Source organism: Oryctolagus cuniculus, chromosome 1 (assembly GCF_051225735.1).
Source record: "Oryctolagus cuniculus isolate XC-2025 breed Fujian yellow rabbit chromosome 1, ASM5122573v1, whole genome shotgun sequence".
Lineage (NCBI taxonomy): Eukaryota > Metazoa > Chordata > Mammalia > Lagomorpha > Leporidae > Oryctolagus > Oryctolagus cuniculus.
In genome coordinates this window covers 47,436,516-47,459,399 of record NC_142867.1, presented here as the reverse complement: position 1 = coordinate 47,459,399, position 22,884 = coordinate 47,436,516, and the positions used below count along the sequence as shown (strand labels likewise).

The 22,884-nt window shown below is 42.6% G+C and overlaps 1 protein-coding gene across 1 annotated transcript in view; it reads right to left on the bottom strand.

Moving 5' to 3' along the window:
* Positions 1-1,117: 1,117 nt before the first annotated feature.
* Positions 1,118-22,884, bottom strand: part of LOC100338380 (mas-related G protein-coupled receptor member X2) — a 35,807-nt gene continuing 14,040 nt past the window's right edge. The window contains exons 2-3 of the mRNA XM_008272144.3: positions 14,585-14,678; positions 1,118-2,138 (exon numbers count right to left, since the gene is read on the bottom strand). Coding sequence (XP_008270366.3) covers positions 1,118-2,138; positions 14,585-14,678 — 1,115 coding nt within the window. The remainder of the gene's footprint in view (positions 2,139-14,584; positions 14,679-22,884) is intronic.

The following is a 22,884-nucleotide window of genomic DNA, read 5'->3' as shown; positions in this document are numbered from 1 at the left end:
GTATTTATTAAATAAAAGCTTTCTAAAAAAAAAGAAAAGAAAAAAAGAAAATTCCAAACGGGATCTTTGCTTGGTAAATTGTGGACTCATTGATTCAAATTTAAAGCATTTCATAAGACTTTCCTGATCTATTCATTTCAAAGCTGTTTCTTCCTGATAAGATCTCCCCTACATTCTCCCCACCTGTCTGTTTGCAATATAGAAGAACCCAGAGCCAACAGTAATAATAGAAAGGATGTGTGTAGGATCTCTTCTTCCTCAGTATACTATAGGTGTCTGGTGAACAAAAAACTCTCTTTCGTGTATATTCATGGTTAGCATTGGTATAAAGATAATGTCGTTGTCTGATCCATACAATACTATCATAAGGAAAGAGTATCAGGGCCATTTCTCTGAATCCCAGGAAGGTGTCCCATAGCTAAGGAGAATAAACGCTCATCATCATCACAATGGTGGTGTAGGAGACATGAGCTTCTGTGGCTACCTCACTCACAGCAGTTGTTCCTTCAAGCCACTTCTGTGGGAACACCCAACTTATTATCTTGCCATGGACAACTGCTATTAGAGGACATTTCACAGACACAGCTTCCCAAACTGTTTTATGCAGGTCAAGTGTCTTTCTCTAAGAACATTATTTTCTCCAAACTTAGAGAAGTCAATAAGACTTGAGGCAGTAGAGCTCACTGATTCAGACCCGGGCTTTCTCTTGCCCAATGACACTATCACATAACTGGACATGGTTCTCAGGGCAACATAATCTGAGAGAATAAGGAATACTCTTTTTCTATAGCTGTGGTTAGAAAGTAGTTGCAAACAACAGGTTTAAGGTGTTGACAGACGTTCTTTCCATTACTGCAAAACTGAAAAGCATTCAATAAGAAACATTCAGTGGGAGAAAAGATGAGAAATTGACTAATAATGTCAAGAAGATGGAGATATTCTTATTTTGGTCTTCTCAAAGACAAACAAGAAGAGGCTAAAGTAAGCCTTCTGGAAGAGTCACTAGGGGCATTCCAGAGGCCTGAAGCTGAGAGACTAAGAGCTAACTGTGACGTGTGGCAGGGCTGTGTTGATTCTCAGTTACACCTGACTGACCAGGACAGTCTTCATCAGGGTGCTAGGCTGCTCGGCTGCTCCCCGACATCTCCAGGGGTCCCTGAGGAAGGCTGCCTCCACTTTCACCCACCTCAGGGGTGTCCTGCAGAGCTCTCTGGAGAACCTGCTTGAGAGTCTGTCCCTGCCGCCGCTGTCTAAAGGAGCCAACAAAGACGTAAATGATGGGGTTGACAGAGCTGTTAACACAGGACAGGAGAAGTGTAACCAGGTAAAAATGGGGCGGGGAATTAAATGGAAATTTTTTATTCCACATTAAGAGAGCCCAGTTAATGCCACAGGGCAGGCCACAGAGGAGGAAGACCAGCACTGTGAGCAGGATGGTCACATACAGCCTGATCAGTGGGAACCTCCGTGAGCTACAGAGGATCCTGAGCAGCAGGGCCAGGCTGGACGCAGAGAGAACCAAAAAGGCTAAGATCAGTAACCCGGCAGCAACGAAGTTAAATATCTGACACCAGTGATTAGCACCATAGTTCAACAGGGACCTACAAGTGTACATCTCCAGTATGCTCAGAGGCAGGGACAGGGCCCAGAGCAGGGCACACACCACAGCTGACAGGTGTCTGGGACGGCGGCAGCGGTACCAGATGGGCCACAGGATGGACAGGCAGCGCTCGGTGCTGACGGCGCTTAACGTGCTTAGGCCGACGATGTAGGAAGAGGCAGCTACCGTGAGTAAGAAGCTGCCAACAGGGAAGGGAGTGGAGAACAGATGGAGGAATTCCATTACAAACAGCACGGACACAACTACTTGGCAGCAAAGGAAGAGGAAGTCTGCCCCGGCTAGGTTGAGGATGTAGACAGAGAAGGCATTTCTGCGCATGCGGAAGCCCAGGAGCCAGAGCACAGCCGCGTTTCCCGGCAGCCCAGCCACTGCCGTGACGAGGAGCACCACTTCCAGGATCAGGGTCTTCTTGTTCCCTATTCGAGTAGAGGTCTCATCACTTCCATTCAGTGTTCCGTTTTCCATCTTCCAGGCTGGAATGCTTGAATTCGTGCTCAGAAAGCCGCCTGTGGTGACCCTGGGAACACAAGAGGGACGTGAATGCCTGCTGCGTGACTCATTCTCAAGATCACCTGGCTACATGGGAATTACTGTCCCTGAGCCACAGGGGAGGATGAGTGGGAGAAAATCACAACCTCTCACCTCCCTCCGGGAACGCTGACCTTTTCATGGCATTGGACTCTGTTTACAACTCTGCTTTCAAATTTGATCATCTATTTTGTCTCCCTCATTAAACTCAAGGATCTGTAATGCCTAGATCTCTCTGGTCTTCACTGTTATTCATTACACTATTCTTATCCTCTAGCACCTGTGCTTAGAGATTATCAATTGTAATATCCTTATTTTATGCAAGAATCTGAGGCTTTAGGTCTACAGAAGATTTTCCTGTGATCACCACGCCAAGATCAGGTCCAACCCTGGTTTCCTGGACACTTGTACAAGATTTATCTGCTACACTGGCATTTGGTTTGTTCTGCTGGCACATCATTTGTTATTCATGAGGTGCTACTGAGAGAGATCTTCACACAAACACAGAACCCAAGACAAATCATCAGGGGCTCCAGAGACTCTTAGTTTCCCTGAATATTGATTCTCCTTCTCTGTTACATAGTGATCCTGGTAGTTTTAAATCAAATAAAGAATCCTACTTTTCAGCCTCTCCTTATGCTAGATAACACCACGTGACTAGGTGCTAGTGATGGAAGTAAGCAGATGTGATGTAAGCAACCCCGGGTTGTGGGTTAATAGTAGGAGCATAGACTTCCATTCCCCTCCTGCTTCCCTCTGCACTGGACCTACTTCTCTCCAGACAGAGGAGAACAAAACCAGAAGGAAACATGGTGTCTGGTGTCTTGGATTCATGAATTTAGATCTAACAATTTTCTTTCTTACTGAAGTCACTCATACACAGAGTTCTTTTTATAATAGTCAGAACCATAAACTTAAAATCTTATAAATACCTTTGTACTCCAAATTTTGTCTTGAGTTGCATTCCTTTCTCAAGGCTTTTGTGATGTTAGTGAGGGGTTATCCCAAAGAAGTGACACTAGATATAGACATGCAAATAGAAAGTTGGAAGAAATAGAATGAGACATTGACCCAATCGCATTGAGTTCTGGGAATTACAGACTGTGAGGAGGCGATGGGAAGGCAGGAGTTTTCTCCACTGCTGTTATGATCTCATGCGCGCTTGTTTCCACCCTCTTCTGTATGCAAGGAGACATCTCTGTATTGTAACTGTGGGATTCTTTTCACTCTATTTTCTTCTGGTGAGAAGAGACTGAAGGGCAGGGGGAGATTGAGTGTTTTTTTTAAAATATTTATTTTATTTATTTGAAAGACAGAGTTATAGAGAGAGGTAGAGAAAGAGAGAGGTCTTCCATCTGCTGGTTCACTCCCCAGATGGCCGCAACGCTTCAGGCCATGGCTTTAACCCGCTGCGCCACAGCGCTGCCCCTGCCTTTTTTACAAACTTCTTGGCTTGCTGTCTGCTGGGCTGTGGGTTGCTGGTGGCAGTGTGGCAGTGTCACTTTGCCTAAGGACATCAGTCTTGTTCTGTAGCCCTTTCCTATGGCCACAACCTCAACTGCATTTCACTAACTGTTCTCAAAAATTTTCTCCTTGCCTCTTCAAATCTATTAGTGGTAACAGATTTCCACTATTGCTTTTATTATAGGACTTCATTTATTGTAGGTTTTCCTTAGCTGTGATCACACCTTTGTAAACAGTCTTTTTATTGAACTACTCTAAATGACATCTTTAGACTCTACTTTGCGTTTTCTGCTGGGATAATTACAGATAATAGGGATGAAATGAGAAAAAACTTGGAATGGCAAGAAAATGTCAACATTGAGATTAATATGATTTGGCTTTGGGAAACCATATCTGCACACAACCTTACTTCCCAAACTAAAAATAAGATAAAATAAAATATTTCTCTCCATAGTTTCAGATTTGAATGGTTGAAAAGAAAGGGAGGTTATAGGGGAATGCTATAAACTGGCTCCATTCAAACTGCTGTCTGCTTGTACTCCCAGCATCCAAAGCTGATGATTCTGAGTGATAAGTGTATTCCAGGTGGAATAAGACAGAAAAATCAAACTGTGTTTCAAAGAAGATGATCCCTGAACAAACTCTTACTTTGGCACCATTCTTCCTTCCAGTGGTGGGGAGTTGAAAAGGAGGAGCTTTCCTGAGGTTGGCAAACAACAAAGGATGCTTTTCTACCCTCCACTTGGGAAGGTGTTTGCAGGAAATTGAGGGAATTCTTGTGGCTCTGATTCCCTGTACAGCGACACTGGAAAATGACAGTGTGAGACAAGAAATGGCAGAAGATGTTTCTCAGCAACAGCCCTCACTCCAGTCATTCATCTTGGTCTTTCTACATCCTGTGCCATCTGACCCTTCTCCCTGTAAGGATCCTTGCAAACTTCAGAAAGTAGAGAGCAGGCCCATCAAGCAATTTGAGCTTTTACAACTAAAGGAGATTGTGATCTTTTCTGTTGGACATTAAAAGACCATATTGCTTGGCTTACCTGATATTTTAATTGAATAACAGAGGAATGGATGTACATTAGTTCTGTTTGAGATGACACTCAAGTGTAAAGTGAAGTGTAAAGTCTCCAATAATCTCATTTCCCAATAATCACCAGTTTGCACAATTTTAATGATGAATCATTTTAAAAGCTGATATTCTAGTTTTGTGTAATAAAACTATGTGTTTATTTTTTACTTTATCAGTATTAACTACTGATATGTTGCATATAAAAGATAAAAGATATCTTATAAAAGATAGGGCATTTAGCACACACTAACTGTCATGATAAAACTTTTCTTCCACATCATGAATAGATTTATTTTAACTCATGAATTTTCTTCTCATTGCTTCTAAGTAATCCTATGATAAGTCTTTTGAATTCCTTTTCAGGAATTTCATCAATCTCTTCATCTTAGCATTCTAATATTGAATTGCTGTTATGTTCCTTTGGTGGAGTCATGTTGTCTTCCTTATTCTTGTTTCTTTAATTTCTGCATTTATTTTTAGGCATTTGTGGAAATATTTGTTGGTTTTTTTCTTCCAATAGCTTTTATCTCTTAACCATTATTCTGTAGTTTAGTGGAGTGTCTGCTGTTTCAGTGAATACCAAGAGGTATGTTCTACTGGATGGCCAGGGGGCTCTGATCAGTGCTTCTGGGTGGGGCGATTATCCAGGATGACACCCAAGTTGAGCATGGTAGATCTCCCTTAACAGCAAGGGAAAGGTATGATCACATCTGTTGGTGTAACCACACCCTCATCTTCTCTCTTCCAAGGACATCAATGCCCTGGCTTAGCCTACAGTGGATGCAACACTCACCAGTGCTGCCACATGAATGGAACAGTGGATCTCTGCAGTCCTTGTGTGAGCGTGGATCCTACTACAATGAACCACTCCAGGCAGTTGAGGAGTGCTGAGACTCTGGTACCGTGCAGAGTGATTACCCAGAGACCAAGCTACACCCTTCACCATATCGTGCAGTCACAGAGTTCTCACTGTCTCAGCACTTAGGGAACTACAGTCACAGGGTGCAGAAGAGCCACTCTACCCTGCTAACCTGTCCCATCTATGGAGAGGTAGAGAAATTCCCAAAGCCAGCTGCCTATGGGTATTCTGCCTTTGTGGTTTGATCCTTTAGTCTGTGGGGTATGCTGAGAGGCTGTAGGCACCTCAGAGTCCTACACTGGTACCCAACCCCTGTCAATTCTCCCAGCCAGACTCAAAGTCAGGGCGGACATGGATTTTTCTCTCTGGTAAGATCACTGGATCACACACATGCATGAGAGCTGCTGTAGCCACCACTCCTGTCAAAATGGTGCTTTCTCCCATCTGGTTGCCATGCACATGAGCCACCACAGCTGCTACTGGTGTCACACTGTCATGTCTCTACCTCAATATGACATTGTTAACTAGACTAATTTCAACACATCTTGAGCCAAAGTCTGTTGTTGGCTTTATCAAGCTGAAAAGCTTCTCCATGGCAAAGGAAACACTCAGCAAAGTAAGAGGTAACCGACAAAATGGGCAAAAATAGTTGCAGACTATGAAACTGATAAAAGATTAATATCCAGAATCTATAAAGAGTTCAAGAAATCCAACAACAACAAAACAAATAATCCAGTTAAGAAATGGGCAAAGGACTTGAACAGGCATTTTCAAATGACCAACAAACACATGAAAAAATGCTCAGGATAACTAGCCATCAGGGAAATGCAAATCAAAACCACAATGTGGTTTTCACCTCACCCCAGTTAGAGTGGCTTTCATACAGAAACCAACAAACAACAAATGCTGAAGAGGATGTGGGGAAATAGGTACTCTAAACCACTGTTGGTGGGAATGTAAACTAGTACAGCCATTAAGACAGTATGGGGATACCTCAGAAATATGAAAATAGATACATTAAATGATACAACAATCCCTCTCCTGGGAATTTACCCATTGAAATGAAATCAACATATGAAAGAGTTATCTGTACCCGCATGTTAATTGCGACTCAACTCACAATAGCTAAGATATGGAATCAACCCAGATGTCCATCAACTGATGACTGGATAAAAAGTATGGTATGTATACACTCTGGACTAATACTCAGCTGGAAAAAAGAATGAAATTCTGTCTTTTGCAACAAAATGGATGCAAATGGAAAACATTATACTTAATGATATAAGAAGTCTCCCCCAGTCATGTTTTTCCTGAACTGTGGTAATTACTAGAGTATCAGAGATGTAATGAAGGGGTCAGTGCTGTGGCATAGTGGGTAAAGCCACTGCCTGCAGTGCCGGAATCCCGTATGGGTGCTGGTTCAAGACCGGCTGCTCCACTTCCTATCCAGCTGTCTGCTATGGCCTGGGAAAGCACTAGAAGATGGCCCAAGTCCTTGGGTCCCTGTACTCACATGGGAGACCTGGAAGAAGCTCCTGGCTCCCGGCTTCAGATCAGTGCAGCTCCGGCTGTTGTGCCCAATTGGGTAGTGAACCAGTGGATGGGAAACTCTCTCTCTCTCTCTCTCTCTCTCTCTCTCTCTCTCTCTCTCCCTCTTTGCCTCTACTTCTCTCTCTGTGTAATTCTGACTTTCAAGTAAAATAAATCTTAAAAAAAAAAGATGTAATGCATAGAAGTGAAATTGACATTTTGGGATTTCATATGTTACAGCCCTTGTCTCTAATGTTGAAGAACAGTGTTTTTTTTTTTTCTTTGCTTAGTGTAGGGTTAATTTTATGAGTATAAACTAAACCGCAAGTAGATAATTGTAAAAATTAAGAGAGGGAATAAGAGAGGAAACAGGAGGAAGAGTGGAAGCATGGGCAGGAGGGTGAGTAGAGTAGGAAGTATTACTATGTTCTTAAAGCTGTATATATGAAACACTTGAAATTTTTATACCTTAAACAAAAGAAAAAAGAAAAAAAGCACACATATCTCTCAAGGTGCAAATGATTACAGTGTGATACAGGTTTACAATTAAGTAATACTCAGCTTTCTAATGCTCATCTATGCAAATCACAGACATGGAGGCTTCCCCAAATATGATGTTTATTGAAAGTCAGAGATGGAAAAGTTACATATTATTCAATTCTAAATATTAAAGATCGGACAAAATTAATCTTGGTTATAGAAAAGGTAACTGTGATTGTCCTTGGGCTTCGTAGGAAAGATAAGTAGAACAAAGCTGAGGTATCAGAAACTGAAAATGCTTTGTGGTTTGATTGAAGTTGAGTCACACGGGTTTACTTATTCACCAAACTCATCAATTGAACATTGGCAGTCTTTTCATATCATTCTCCTTTAATTATGCCTTAATTAAAAATAATGAAAAGTATTAAATATGCAGCATTTAAAATCAAATATCTTTATATAGAATGTGTAAGCTAAATATTTGCATATAATCAAATTAATATGATAAAAAGCTGTGAACTATTTATAATAAAAACATATCTGACATAGACCCTGTCCTCGGAGATCACAGAAGTGTTACGAAGATCCATTGGAAACCTGTCATGAGAGATGGAAGTGTTGCCAGATAGAGAAACAGGGCAAAAGAATAAGGAATGGATGGGGAAAGAAGCAAGTGGATTCTGAGAGAGGACAGGTGAAAGGAAGCCTCCAGAAGACTGAGTACTTCCAACCTGAAACATGTACGGATGTTGATTTATGTGATTATAAAACTTCTTGCTGGGCCGGCGCCATGGCTCGCTTGGTTAATCCTCTGCCTGCAGCACCAGCGTCACATATGGGCGCTGGGTTCTAGTCCCGGTTGCTCCGCTTCCAGTCCAGCTCTCTGTTATGGTCCCGGGGCTTTGGATCATCGTAGCTCTGGCCATGGCGGCCATTTGGGGGTGAATCAACGGAGGGAAGATCTTTCTCTCTGTCTCTCTCTCTCATTGTCTAACTTTATCTGTCAAATAATAATAAAAAAAACTTGCTTGCCAAAGTTGAAAATTGGTAAAGTACTAAACTTAAAGATGCTGATCCAGGTCTGGTCGATGAAGATTTCTTAGAGGCTTAACTTGAACTTCATCAGTTAATAGTCATCAATCAAGTCATTTATTCATTAAAATTTCTTAAACCAGGGGGATATTGTAATGCTGGCCAAAATTACAGAGGACCTCTCTTTGGGAGATTGATTGAAATCTAATCCTTTTTTTTTTTTTTTTAAACAGGCAGAGTGGACAATGAGAGAGAGAGACAGAGAGAAAGGTTTTCCTTTACTGTTGGTTCACCCCCCAGTCTCCGCTGCGGCCGGCGCGCTGCGCTGATCCGAAGCCAGGAGCCAGGTGCTCCTCCTGGTCTCCCATGCAGGTGCGGGGCCCAAGGATTTGGGCCATGCTCCACTGCACTCCCGGGCCACAGCAGAGAGCTGGACTGGAAGAGGGGCAACGGGAACAGAATCCGGCACCCCGACCGGGACTAGAACCCAGTGTGCCAGCACCACAGGCAGAAGATTAGCCTATTGAGCCGCAGCGCTGGCCAAAATGTAATCCTACTAATTTTGTCAAGACAGAAATGATAAGGCAGAGACTAAAGACACTTGTCAGAATTGGAGCATTATTTTAGTTCCTGCCAGGTGTAATGATGAAAGACATGTAGATCTTTTCTGCACTGTTGTGAGCTTTTTCTGAAGGTGGGGTTCCTGAAAATCAGGAATAGTCTTGCATTCTGGAGTTCACACATTCCTCATGGGATGGGGTGGAGCCCCTTAGAAGGCTGATTTCAGTTGAACTGCATCTTGGGTTAGCTGGTGATGTCTCACTTAACCCTCACAAGGAGGATTATTATCTCAACTGTTTGAAGATCAAGGTCTGAAGACAACAGAAATTAAGAAATTTTCCCAAACTGATGGAGGCAAAGATGGCTTGGAAAGTCACATTTGTGTGAGTTTGTAGAAGTGGTCTCCTTCTACATCAGGCTGCTCCCTGCCATTTCCAGGGATTCTTTAGGAAAGCTGCCTCCACTTTTATCCACCTTAGGGGTGTCCTGCAGAGTCCTCTGGAAAACACACTTTTGAGTTTGCACCTGCCCCTGCCATAAGGAGCCAAGCAAGAAATAGAATATAAGGTTGTTAATAGCTGTTAACACAGAGGGAGGATAATTGAAACTAATACTGATAAGGGAGCAGATTAAATTGAAACCATTTTAGTAGGAACCCTGATGCCCAAGTGCAGGCCACAGAGGAGGAAGACCAGCACTGTGTGCAGGATCATCAATACATCCTGGTCAGCAGCATTCAGTGGGGGCCATAAAGACACTGACCAGCAGGTCCAAGCTGGACCAAAAGAGAATCACAAATTAAAAAAAAATGACTAGATGAGGGGCCGGCGCTGTGGCACAGCAGGTTAACATCCTGGCATGAAGTGCCAGCATCCCATATGGGTACAGTTCTTGACCCGGATGCTCCACTTCTGATCCAGCTCTCTGCTATGGCTTGGGAAAGCAGTAGAAGATGGCCCAAGTCCTTGGGCCCCTGTACCCACGTGGGAGACCTGGAGGAAGCTCCTGGCTCCTGGCTCCTGGCTTCGGATCAGCGCAGCTCCAGCCATTGCATCCAGTTGGGGAGTGAATCAACGGATGGAAGAGCTCTCTCTCTCTCTCTTTCTCTCTCTCTCTGCCTCTCCTCTCTCTGTGTAACTCTGTCTTTCAAATAAATAAATACATCTTTAAAAATGACTAGATGAATATTATAAAACCAACATTCTTACAGTGGGTAAAGCCACTGCCTGCATTGCCAGCATCCTATATGGGTGCCAGTTTGAGTGCCGGCTGCTCTACTTCTGATCCAGCTCTCTGCTATGGCCTGGGAAAGCAGTAGATGATGGTCAATGTCCTTGGGCCCCTGTACTTGTGTGGCAGACCTAGAAGAAGCTCCTGGCTCCTGGCTTCAGAGCGGTGCAACTCTGGCCATTGCAGCCACCTGGGGAATGAACTAGCGGGTGGAGGATCTCTCTTTCTGCATCTGTCTCTCTGTAACTCTGCCTTTCAAATAAATAAATAAATCTTAAAAAAATAAGTGCTTAAAATGATCAATATAGGAGGAGATGACAAAGGGGTAGAAGAAGGCCAACTCATCCAGCAGGATTCTAATAATGTGGCAGCAAGAGGACAAGGAAATTGGCCCAGGCTGAGTTGAGGGTGTATTTGGTGAAGCTGTTTCTGTATATGCAGAAACCCAGGATCCAGAGCACAGCCACATTTCCTGCCAGCCCAATCAGGGTGATGGTGGAGATGTGTGAGCCCAGGATTAGGGGCTCCAGGTCATAAATTAGACCAACGTTCTGACTAGCTCCATCCATTGCTGTGAGTTACATTTCCCAGGCTGGGATGGTTGGAATTATGTTCAGAAACCCACCACTCATGCCACAAGACTTACATACTCACTGTATGAGCTGTGGGTCTCAGAATGATCCAATTATGCAGGAATTACTGTTCTTGTGTTACACAGAGGAGAAATAGAGGTTGGCCAAGATGAAGTGTCCTATCATTCTATCAAAATCTGGGGAATCCTGGAAATCATATTTGTAGCTGGTTTGTTGTCTCTAAACACCGGGCTCTCTCTACTTCAACACAGATTCTCTAAAAGACATAGGAATATTCTATGGTCCAAACACCTCTGTTCAGTATGCTAGAGCTTTATTACCTCTAGACTATGCTAGAGCTGTAATACCTATGTATTACTCTGTCCTGGGACAGGAATTCTTTCTCTTAGGTGCAAGAATTAAAAAAGACACAGAGGTGATTATGACATCCCTGTGATAAGAATGATCAACCCAAGGAGGAGAAAGAAGATGTTGCTCTAAGCCCACGAGGTGGAGATCATCTCTTGTTAGCACAGGTGTGAGGATGGCAAGGCCCTGTTGACCAGAAATGTCTCAGTTGTTCAGCAATTGAAGGCAGGAGTACTTGTTACTTCCCTGGTTCCTAGCTCTGTGTGCAGCATACTATGTTCTCAGTATTCAATGAGGGAAGATGTGGGTGAGGAGCACTACCATTGTGAACAAATTGGGTGAGAGGAAAAATAAAAATGAAAATACATTTGAGGCATGAATACACACCTGTGATGAGATGAAGAAAATTTTATTGATCATAATCCTTTTTGGGACTAGCCCTGTGCTGTTTGGAATGATGAATATATGCTCAGGTGGCTGAGTTGACCACTGAAGTGATGATTCAATGACTCTGCTGAGCATCCAGAAGCATTTGGTACAGAGTGTGGGGGATGGATCTGGGTGTGAGCTGCATTGCTAGGCAACATAGGGGTGGAGGGTGGAGGGTGGAGGGTGGAGGGTGGAGGTGATGCCCAAGTACCACTGAGAAGAGTTATTTCTTTAAGGATGGGGATATCTGTGGAGGAGTATAAATAGTGTGCTGTGTGAGCCTGCTAAAGATATCTTTAGAGTGTCCTATGTGAATGAAAGCTTTTTTTTTTCCTGAGAGGAGACTGTGAAGGGAGGGAGGCAGAAAAGTGCAGCACTTGGAATTTAAAGATATGTTCATGCAGGTGTCACTGTCAAAAGAGGACCAGCTTACATCTGCATGATGAAGAGCCAGTAATTGAAAGTTTACCAGGTTGTCTCAAATTTAACCCTCTCCAGCAGGAGTCAGTGTTGTGCCATAGCATGCAAGGTTGCTGCCTGGGATGCTAACATTCCATATGGGGTGCTGGTTTGTGACCCCACTGCTCCACTTCCAAACTATCCCACTGCTAATAACCAGGGAAAAACAGTGGAATATGGCCCAAGATCTTGGGCCTTTGCTATCCATGTGGGAGGTGTCCTGAATAAAGCTCTTGGTTGCTAGTGTCAGACTGGCTCAGTCCTGGCTGTTGCAGACACTTGGGGAGGGAACCAGCAGATAAAACATTTGTCTTTCCCTCTCTCTGTCTCTTCCTCTCTATAACTCTGATTTCAAATAAATAAATAAATCTTAAAAAATCCTCTTAAGCCTCTATGAGGCGTGAATTCACTTTTTTCCCCATTTTGTAGAGGATGGAATTGGGCACAAAAATACTGATTGCAATCTGCTCCTAACCTGACATTGTGGATATGAATTCAGTAGAGCTGCTTCATTGTCCAGCCCACCCCCAGTGCATGTGAATTAAATGTGGATTTTTAGGGGTGAGGGAAGCAGAGGAGAGACTCCTGAGTTAAATTCAACATGGCAAATAAAAAAATGTGGATGGAAATAAAATCTAGCAGAAGCAAACTCCAGATATAAAGAGAGGTGAAGCCCATCAACTTGGAGCAAAAGAAATCTGGGTGGAAGCTAATAGGGGCAGCAAGCACAAGCCAGGAGCCTTCTGCTCTCTCACAAAGGAGGCTGAGCCTTTGGGATTTCAAGGGTTACCTGGGCAGGACACACATAAGTAGTCAGAATCTATATCCTTCTCCGAAGTCCAATGCAAATGCATCCATCATGAGCTGTCACAGAGAAACAAATGTCCCCAACTGTGGTTGGCCAGCAAAAGGAAGGGGAGTAAAACCGGGGCTCTGCTGTCTCTAGTCCGAGCACTTCCCAGTTCGTACCTCTCTTTTTAGGGTGTGGTGCATTTGTCTTCCTTATCACACCTGAAGCTCTACAAGAACTAAAGCTTACCTGCTTTGCTACTATTGTACTCCAATATTATACATGTGTTCCTTAAAGAACATTCATGATAATATTCTCAGATAACACAGAAAGAATCTGAGGATTACAAGACAAAGGAATTTTCCTGAGAACACATCATCATAAACATACCCAGTATCAGCCCTCGACTCTTGGAACCCTGTTGGAGACTGTCCCACTGCTTCTGCTCCAGCGTTGTTTACTTACATAAAAGCTCCCTAACAAAATCTTCATATGAACACAGAATTTAGGAAACCACCAGGGACTGGAGAGACTCCTAGCTTCTCTCAAATATCTATTCTTCTTCAGTGTCTGATGTTTCAGAGCCTTGATGTTGGGCTAATAAACTTATTAACGCTACTGTTTTATTGAGCCTTTATTAAGATAGCCAGACTTATTGTTTTGCATTTTCAATGCATTTTTTTGTCAATGTTGCTGATTCCTCCATTAAGTTGACATTATAAAAATAAGGTGCAAATAGGAAAAAGAATAACTTTGGTGGAGATAGCAGGAGAAATTATTCCGTAAGATTCAGAAAGGAAAAGACAAAGACTGAGAGGCTCTCAGGAGTTGTGAGAGGTGGTCTCAATTCCCGTGAAGATTTTCTTTCCATGCTTCTCTGCCTTGATAGGAACCAAGGGATTAGTTTCTGTGGAGCTTATCAGCGGAATCATTCCATTTTCCCTCTAGTTTCTGGTTCAATTGAGCAGCTGGCAAGCATGTGCTGGAGAGTAGAGGCCAGAATAACTGTGTTTTTAAGAATATCTCCTGGCTATATACCTGTGAGATGTGATTTGGCAATGGCAATGCTTCTCTATATCTATACACCCAACTGTCCTGCCCTGATGTTACAGTTACAGTCATGGTTATAATTTTCTGTAGTAGCTATGCTTTTTGTAGTAACTCCTCCTCTCCCTGTCCCTTATGTCTAGCATTGAAAATAGTGCTCCACTACTTCTAGCCTTAGCATGCTTGATCATGCATTGCCATTCTTCCTTACATTTCTCTGTAAACAGTCCTCTCATTAAGTACTCTATTACCTCCTGGAGACTTCCAGATATACAAAATAGAATAACTTGGAAAAGCAAGTAAAATGAAGACGTCTGAGTTGTCAGGAGCTCGGCTCCAAGATTCAATGCCTGCACATCATCTTCTCCTAAAAAGAATGTAGGAGGCAGCATCTCTCCATGATTTCAGACTTGAATGATTAGAATTAAGAAGAGAAGATGAAGAAGTGGATCAGAAGGGAGAAAGTTCTTGTCTCCATTTGAAATTACCACAGTTGGGACTGCGGCTACCCAGTTTTCAGAGAAAAGATTGTGTTGCCTACCTTTCTGGCAGAAACTCCATGACTCCTGAATTTTGTGCCTCTATGTAGAAACCATGGATATGAGGTTTGAAGAAAAACTGTAATAATGAAAGGACTAAGAGTCAAAGGGAGCACATAAACAAGTCTAGTACCTGCTAATACTAACCGATAGAATAAATAAAGGGGAGAGTGATCCAACATGGGAAGCGAGATACTCAGCAGACTCATAGAATGGCGGATGTCCTAAACAGCACTCTGGCCTCAGAATCAGCCCTAAAGGCATTCCGATCTGGCTGAAAAGCCCATGAGAGTATTACAGGCATGAAAAGCCAAGACACTCTGGCAAAAAACAAACAAACAAAAAAAAAACAAAAACAAAAACAAAAACAAAAACAAAAAAACCCTAAATGAAAGATCTCTGTGAGTGAGATCCCAGTGGAAAGAACAGGTCTTCAAAGAAGGAGGTACCTTTCTCTGAAGGGAGGAGAGAACCTCCACTTTGACTATGACCGTGTCTAAACAAGATAAGAGTCGGAGAACTCAAGGGGCTTCCATAGCCTTGGAAACTCATGACTGGAGCATAGGGAGACTACTGATGCCATAGACAGGAGTGTCAATTGGTAAAGTCAACAACAGGAGTCACTGTGCACTTACTCCTCATGTAGGATCTCTGTCCTTAATGTGCTGTACACTGAGGCTTAATGCTATAACGAGTACTCAAACAGTATATTTCACTTTGTGTTTCTATGGGGGTGCAAACTGTTGAAATCTTTACTTAATGTATACTAAACTGATCTTCTGTTAAAAAAAAAAGAAGAAATTAGCAATTCCAATTTGACTCTCACTGGGATTAAACATGACAATAGGTCTTATCTGATTTCATCATCATTTAAAAAATCATCTATTATTTTTCACTTTATGTTTCTGTGTGGGAGCAAACTGTTGAAATCTTTACTTAATGTATGCTAAACATATCTTCTGTATATAAAGAGAATTGAAAATGAAAAAAAAACTGTAACTGGAAATCAGATATTTCTTGATAGTACTCTTACCTTTCTTCCTTTTTTCTCTCTGTAGTTTGAAGAGCTCTGTTGATAGGGATCGTTCTCTGTCCTCTAAATCAGGAGATTCCTACAGGAGTTGGTATCAAAACAGGTGACAAAGTGAGGCTGATCAAGATTCTGGAGCACTTCCTGGTTTCTTGTACAGGGACCTAGAGCAAATTGGAGACCAGAGCCCTTTGTGTCACAACCCTCACCAAGATATTTCTCAGCACCTGCCCTGTTTACACTCACATATGAGCCTCTCCCCTCTCATCCCATCCCATTAGGTCCACTTTTCTTGGGAGTAATTGCTGTTCTGGACCTCCATTGCCAACCACAAGCCTAAGAAGCAATTTCGAGCAATGTAAGCATTACTTGAATTTTGGGGGTTAATAAATTTACTATAAGACATTGAAGGCTCAACATGATCCGACTCTTCTTTTGTCTTTTGCAAATTTTCTTTACATTGTAGCAATGAACTCATTGCTTTGATTCCAAATGATCAAGAAGTGTACCCAGGATGAAAGTTTCCCTGACTCTCATTTTCATAAAGCATACACTTGATATTCAACGTTCTTATTTCTTTTATTATCTGAATATAAATATAATAAGTTTATCACACATAGTATATTCTGTGTATCTCCCTCCACTTCATGAAATTTTGATTTATTTGTGTCATTATTCAAAATACTGAGTATTATCCCTCATGACTTCCCTTCATGAACCTCATGCTACACTCATATTAGGCTACTTGTCATTTTTAACAGATATCATTTGAGCTTTTAAGGTCTTCCATTTGCTGCTTCACTCAACATCTTTCAAGAGTTGGGGCTGGCAAAGCTGGATCCAGGACCCAGGAAATCCATCCAGGTCTGCCACACAAATGGCAGGGAATCATATACCAACGCCTTTGTCTGCTGTCTCCCAATGTATGCCTTAGCAGAAAGTTGGATGGAGATTGGAGGCAGGACTTGATTCCTGGAACTCTTTATAATTATTATTATTATTATATCTTGATCTTTTTTATTGAACTCAAAATAGCTAGTAACATAAAATCATTAAAAAATCTCTGCAATAGTAGACTATTGAGCTATTTTTGGTTGGTGAACTTGATCGTTCAGTTCTTGCTTGCTCCCAACATGTTCTCTCCAAATTCATACATGGAAGTCCTAACCTCTAATATCTCAGAATATGGTGGTACTTGCATTGGGTTTGTCTACAAAAAGGTGATTTAGTTAATGCAATATGACTTATGTCTGCATAAGAAGAGCAGATTGAGACATAGAAGGAAGAACACATAAAGGCACAAAAGAGATGATCCCATGTATAAGCCAAGGAGAGAAGTTGCACATAAAACTAACCTTGATAACACTTTAATCTCTGACTTCCATCATTCATAATTGTCAATAGAAACTTTTTTGCTAGTATCACTGAGTCGGTAATAGTTTGTTCCTAAACCTCTCGTAGACTAATAGAACTGACTATATCCAGATATTATCTCAGGCTTTTGAGTTTCAGTACGAACAAAACTAGAAAATGGACTTTTAGAACTTACCCTTGGAAGCTCAATGAGCTCCTTCAGAAAGTAAATAACAATTGAAAAGAGAGATCTGAGAGATGTCTGTGGGAGCCAGTATAGCATACACAGAGAAACTGATTAATGGATCAAATATGTCACAATTAGAAAGAAATGGGTAACTCTGATACTCAGGTCACAGCTTTCTGTCAGCTTGAGCAGACAAGGCTGCCTTTATCACCCCTCCCCAGCTGTAGATAGTGAGTACAGAGCTGTTAAGATCCAACACGGCGATGGGGGCGAGGAGGTTAGCACTGTGGTGTAGTGGGTGAATGGGTGAAGCCACTGCCTGTGGTGCCACCTTCCCCGCATGGGCACCGGTTCAAGACCTAGCTGCTCCACTTTCAATCCAGCTCTCTTCCATGGCCTGGGAAAGCAGTAGAGGATGGTTCAAGTCCTTGAAGAAACTCCTGGCTCCAGGCTTCAGATTGATCCTGCTCCACCCATTGCAGCCATTTGGAGAGTGAACCAGTGGATGGAAAATCTCTCTGTCTCACTGCCTTTGCCTCTCTGTAACTCTGCCTTTCAAATAAATAAATCTTAAAAAAACAATACAAGCCAGCACCGCAGCTCACTAGGCTAATCCTCCACCTTGCGGCACCGGCACACCAGGTTCTAGTCCCAGTCAGGGCGCCGAATTCTGTCCTGGTTGCCCCTCCAGGCCAGCTCTCTGCTATGGCCAGGGAGTGCAGTGGAGGATGGCCCAAGTGCTTGGGCCCTGCACCCCATGGGAGACCAAGAGAAGCACCTGTCTCCTGCCATTGGATCAGTGTGGTGCGCCGGCCACAGCACACCAGCCGCGGCGGCCATTGGAGGGTGAACCAACGGCAAAGGAAGACCTTTCTCTCTGTCTCTCTCTCTCACTGTCCACTCTGCCTGTAAAAACAAAACAAAACAAAAAAACAATACAACATGCGGAAGATACAAGCAGTCCTTATCCCTAGACAAGTTCCTGTGGATGGAGCCTTTGAACCTGTCAAGTGCTGGTTGGAGGCCAAATACCCAAATCGTGCAGATTTCCATCATTTAAGATAGCTTCACTTGTGTCCTGGGCTGTTGTCCCATCTTATCTACGTACAGACTATAGCAGTGTGGACTTTGGTGCCATGCTGTGCTAGTCTCAGTGGCCTGTGATATCTGGATGTTTAAAAGCACTGTACTATTCATGATCTCAAGACTGGGTACCTGACCCTGCTACAGCCCAGAGAAGAGACTTGTGGTCAAGACTCCCTCTTTCAGAAACCTGCTGATTCATTTGGAGTCACACATCAACTGTGAATTTGGGACAAACTTGAGCCCAGAGCATTTGGTGACAGTGCACTGGCAGCAGATTTATAGAAAAAACTTAACTTCGGCTGGCGCCGCGGCTCAATATGCTAATCCTCCACCTTGCAGGGCCAGCACACCGGGTTCTAGTCCCGGTCAGGGTGCCAGATTCTGTCCCGGTTGCCCCTCTTCCAGTCCAGGTCTCTGCTGTGGCCCGGGAGTGCAGTGGAGGATGGCCCAAGTGCTTGGGCCCTGCACCCACATGGGAGACCAGGAGAAGCAGCTGGCTCCCGGCTTCGGATCAGCACGGTGTGCCGGCCGCAGCGCGCCAGCTGCAGTGGCCATTGGAGGGTCAGCCAACGGTAAAGGAAGACCTTTCTCTCTGTCTCTCTGTCTCTCACTGTCCACTGTGCCTGTCAAAAAAGAAAGAAAGAAAGAAAGAAAGAAAGAAAGAAAGAAAGAAAGAAAGAAAGAAAGAAAGACCTTAACTTAAGGTGCCACCTGTGCTGAAGTGGTGGAAGTGTCTACAGGCTCAGAGAAAATAACCAGACTGCTTTAAATTTCTGGAAGAACAGCTACAAATGAGGTCACGTTAAGAAGACTGGAAAAGAACAATGAATATTTCAGTGTGCAGAAGCTATCATGTACTAACAAACATTAAGAGCTGTCAGGGAATCGTGGCCTCACATAATGAGCAAAATAAGTGCCAGCAATGAAGCACTTAGGATCTGATGTTTTCAAATTCTTGGGTGAAGAATTTATGTATTTTTAAAAGAAACCCAACAGCCGGTGCCGTGGCTTACTTGGCTAATCCTCTGCCTGCGGTGATGGCATCCCATATGGGCACCGGGTTCTAGTCCTGGCTGCTCCTCTTCCAGTCCAGCTCTCTGCTGTGGCCTGGGAAGGCAGTGAAGGATGGCTCAAGAGCTTGGACACCTGCACCCGCAGGGGAGACCAGGAAGAAGCACCTGGCTCCTGGCTTCAGATCGGCACTGCTCTGGCCGTGGGAACCATTTGGAGCGTGAACCAAAGAAGGAAGACCTTTTACTCTGTCTCTCTCTCACTAACTCTGTAATAAAAAAAAGAAAGAAAGAAACCCAACAAACTTCAATATAACAGAGAAATGACTTCATACTGAAATGGAGAGACTTCACAGAGAGACAGAGTTTATTTTTAAAAATTGAACGTACTTTCTTCAAATTAAAAATTCATAAAAGGCATTGACAACAGAGTAGATCAAACAGAAGAAAGAATCTATGAGCTCAAAGGAAGGCTTCTTGAAAATAAACATTTGGAGGAGAGGAAAAAAACAGAATCGAGAGGAATGAAAAAAGCCTATGGGAACATTAGGACAGCATCAAAGGGCACGTGTCTGATCAATTGGGATTCAGTAGGGACTTTAGAATGCCCAAGGGGTAGAAAGCACACTCAAAGAGATAATACCAGAAAATTTCCATAATGTAGGGCAAGATATGAATGTCAAGGTACAGGGAAGTCAGAGATCACCAGTCAGATTAAATTCAGTCAAGTCTACCCAAAACATGCTATAATTCATCACACTGAGATTGAAAATAATGAGAATATTCCAAAAGTTGCAAGAGAAAAGAAACAACATATAAAAGGGTCTCAATTCATTTATTTTCAAAACCTCAGTAGAAACCTTTGAAGTATGAAGGGAGTGAGATGGGAGTTTCACAGTACTGAAGAAACAGTTTGAGTTTTCTTTCTTTCTTTTCTTTCTTTTTCTTTTTTTTGACAGGCAGAGTGGACAGTGAGAGAGAGAGACAGAGAGAAAGGTCTTCCTTTGCCGTTGGTTCACCCTCCAATGGCCGCCACGGCCGGCGCGCTGCGGCTGGCGCACTGCACTGATCCGATGGCAGGAGCCAGGAGCCAGGTGCTTTTCCTGGTCTCCCATGGGGTGCAGGGCCCAAGCACCTGGGCCATCCTCCACTGCACTCCCTGGCCACAGCAGAGAGCTAGCCTGGAAGAGGGGCAACCGGGACAGAATCCGGCGCCCCGACCGGGACTAGAACCCGGTGTGCCGGCGCCACTAGGCGGAGGATTAGCCTAGTGAGCCGCGGCGCCGGCCCGAGTTTTCTTTCTTTATTTCTTCTTTGTTAATCTGGCTAGAGGTTTGTCTATTTTGTTTATCTTCTCAAAAACTCAACTTCTTGTTTTATTGGTCTTTTGTATTTTTCTAGTTTCAATTTCATTTATTTCTGCTCTGTTCCTTCTTATTGACTACAGTTAAATTAAAAATACATTATCTCAAAAAAAGAGAAAAAACAAAAATACCAGAATCAAACAATTTACATTAAAAAATAAATTGAGACACAATCCTTTGTTTTTGGAAATCTCACTTTTACTAAACTTTTAAAGATCTCTATGGCAGCCAAGATGGGAACTTTTTATGTTAGTCCTTTAAAAATATTTTATAAAAGAAAATGGAAGATGGTCCATGTGCTTGTGCTCCTGTACCCACGTGGGAGATGCAGAAGAATCAGACTGGCTTCAATTCTTCAGGAAGAATCAGAATGGCCCAACCCACATTGTGGAGTGAACCAACAGATGGAAGAAAGACCTCTGTCTCTGTCTCTTTCTGTCTCTCTCTACCCCTACCCTGTAAACCTGCCTTTAAAATAAATCAATAAATATTTTTTAAAAAGAAGAATGTTAAGTGAAATAGATCAGGGACAGAAAGGCAAATATCTCATGATCTATATTATATGTGGAACCCAGTAAAGTTGAATTCACGGAAGCAGAGAGTAGAACAATGGCTGGGGAGAAAAGGAACAGGAATTTGTTGATCAAAGAGTGTAGAATTTCAGATTGACAGGAGGAATAGCTTTTGAGATCTACTATATATCAATTAAACTATAGCAAATTGTAATGGTGTGTATATTTCAAAATAACTAATAGTATATCTCAAATGTCCTGTCATATAAAATAAAAGGTAAGTGTGGTTACGGAGATAGTAAGTAGCTTGATTTAAGCCCATTTCATTACCATCAGTCCATCAGCCTAGCTACATCCAGGATGGTTTTCAGCAAGTTAAGGATAAGAGTCTGCACCATGAAGTTGGAGAAGTTTGATTTCATTTCCATTCCTTGGTGCAAATTTCATCTTCCAAGGAAAATTTATGCACATCCATCCCACAGAGATGTTCCTGGGATATAAGTAAGGCCTGAGCATGTGCTGTACGGTCACTGATTCTCAGGATTGCCTTGTTAAGTGGGGATTACTGTGCTTCAGTTACAGGGGAGCGAAACAGATTCTTGTGGAGAATAAGTAATTTGTTAAGAACTGGGGAGTCCTGGAATCCGAATTCAAACCCAGTTCATGTTACTCCAAAGCCTAGCCTCTCTCTACTTCAATCCATGTGCTCTAATACCACGAAAATGTTCTATGGTCCCAACACCTCAATTCGGAAGGCTTGGGCTACGCACTCAAGTGTTATTCTGTCCTGGGCAAGAAATTTTCAGGTGCAAAAATTTAGACAGATAAGAGGAAATTTTGGCACCCTCATGACTGGAGTTCTGCACTAAAGGAAGAGAAAAAAGACCTTGCCTGAGGAACACGAGGGAATCGTGACCCTGTGCTAGGCCAATTAGGAGGATCATTGGTCACATGACCAAACAATCGCTCTGTGTGCCATGGAAGACAGGAGCATTTTCAAAAATATCCCCATTGCCAAACTGTGTGTGTAGTACCCTGTGCTCTCAGTATTCACTCCAGGAATGAATGCATGAATAATGATCCTAAGAGAGGTGGAAAATTTGGATTAAATGGAAAATAAAAATGAAAACACAACTAAAGCTATGAGAACAGTCATGTATAATGAGGTGAAGAAAATTTTACTCAACTTAATTTTTTGTATGTAAACAGATTTGTGTGTGTTTAGAAGAACTGCTCCTGTGTGTCTAAATAACTGAACTTTAATACTGATGTGTCTTTGAAGTGATGACTCAGTATGGGTTTGATGAACACCTAGAAGCATATTGAGAGCACATTGTGGGAAAAGCACTAGCTGAATTTCTCATCGATCTCAAGAGTAGAGAGTAAATGTGGGTGAGGTCTGAGTGCCACTGGAAAGAAGTATTAGAAATACTGGGATGTTTATGGAGGAGTACTAAGTGGTGTGCTATCATGTATACAATATAAATTTATTCTATTCTGTTTCCCAGGAGACCTTCAGTGGAGCTTCCTTTGCAGTTGAAGGCCTTTGAGAGAAGTGTTTACGAGGAAAAGTAGAAAAGATCTAGGACTTAATATATAGAGAGTGATGCTCATGCAGACATCAGCTAGACAGAATACCAACTCACATCCAGGTGACTTAAAGCAGGTGAGTGAGAGTTACCAGGTATTTTCCTCTTTCAATCTTTTTATCCTGTGAGTTAAATTTAGTATTTTTCTGATGAGGATACCATTGGAACCCA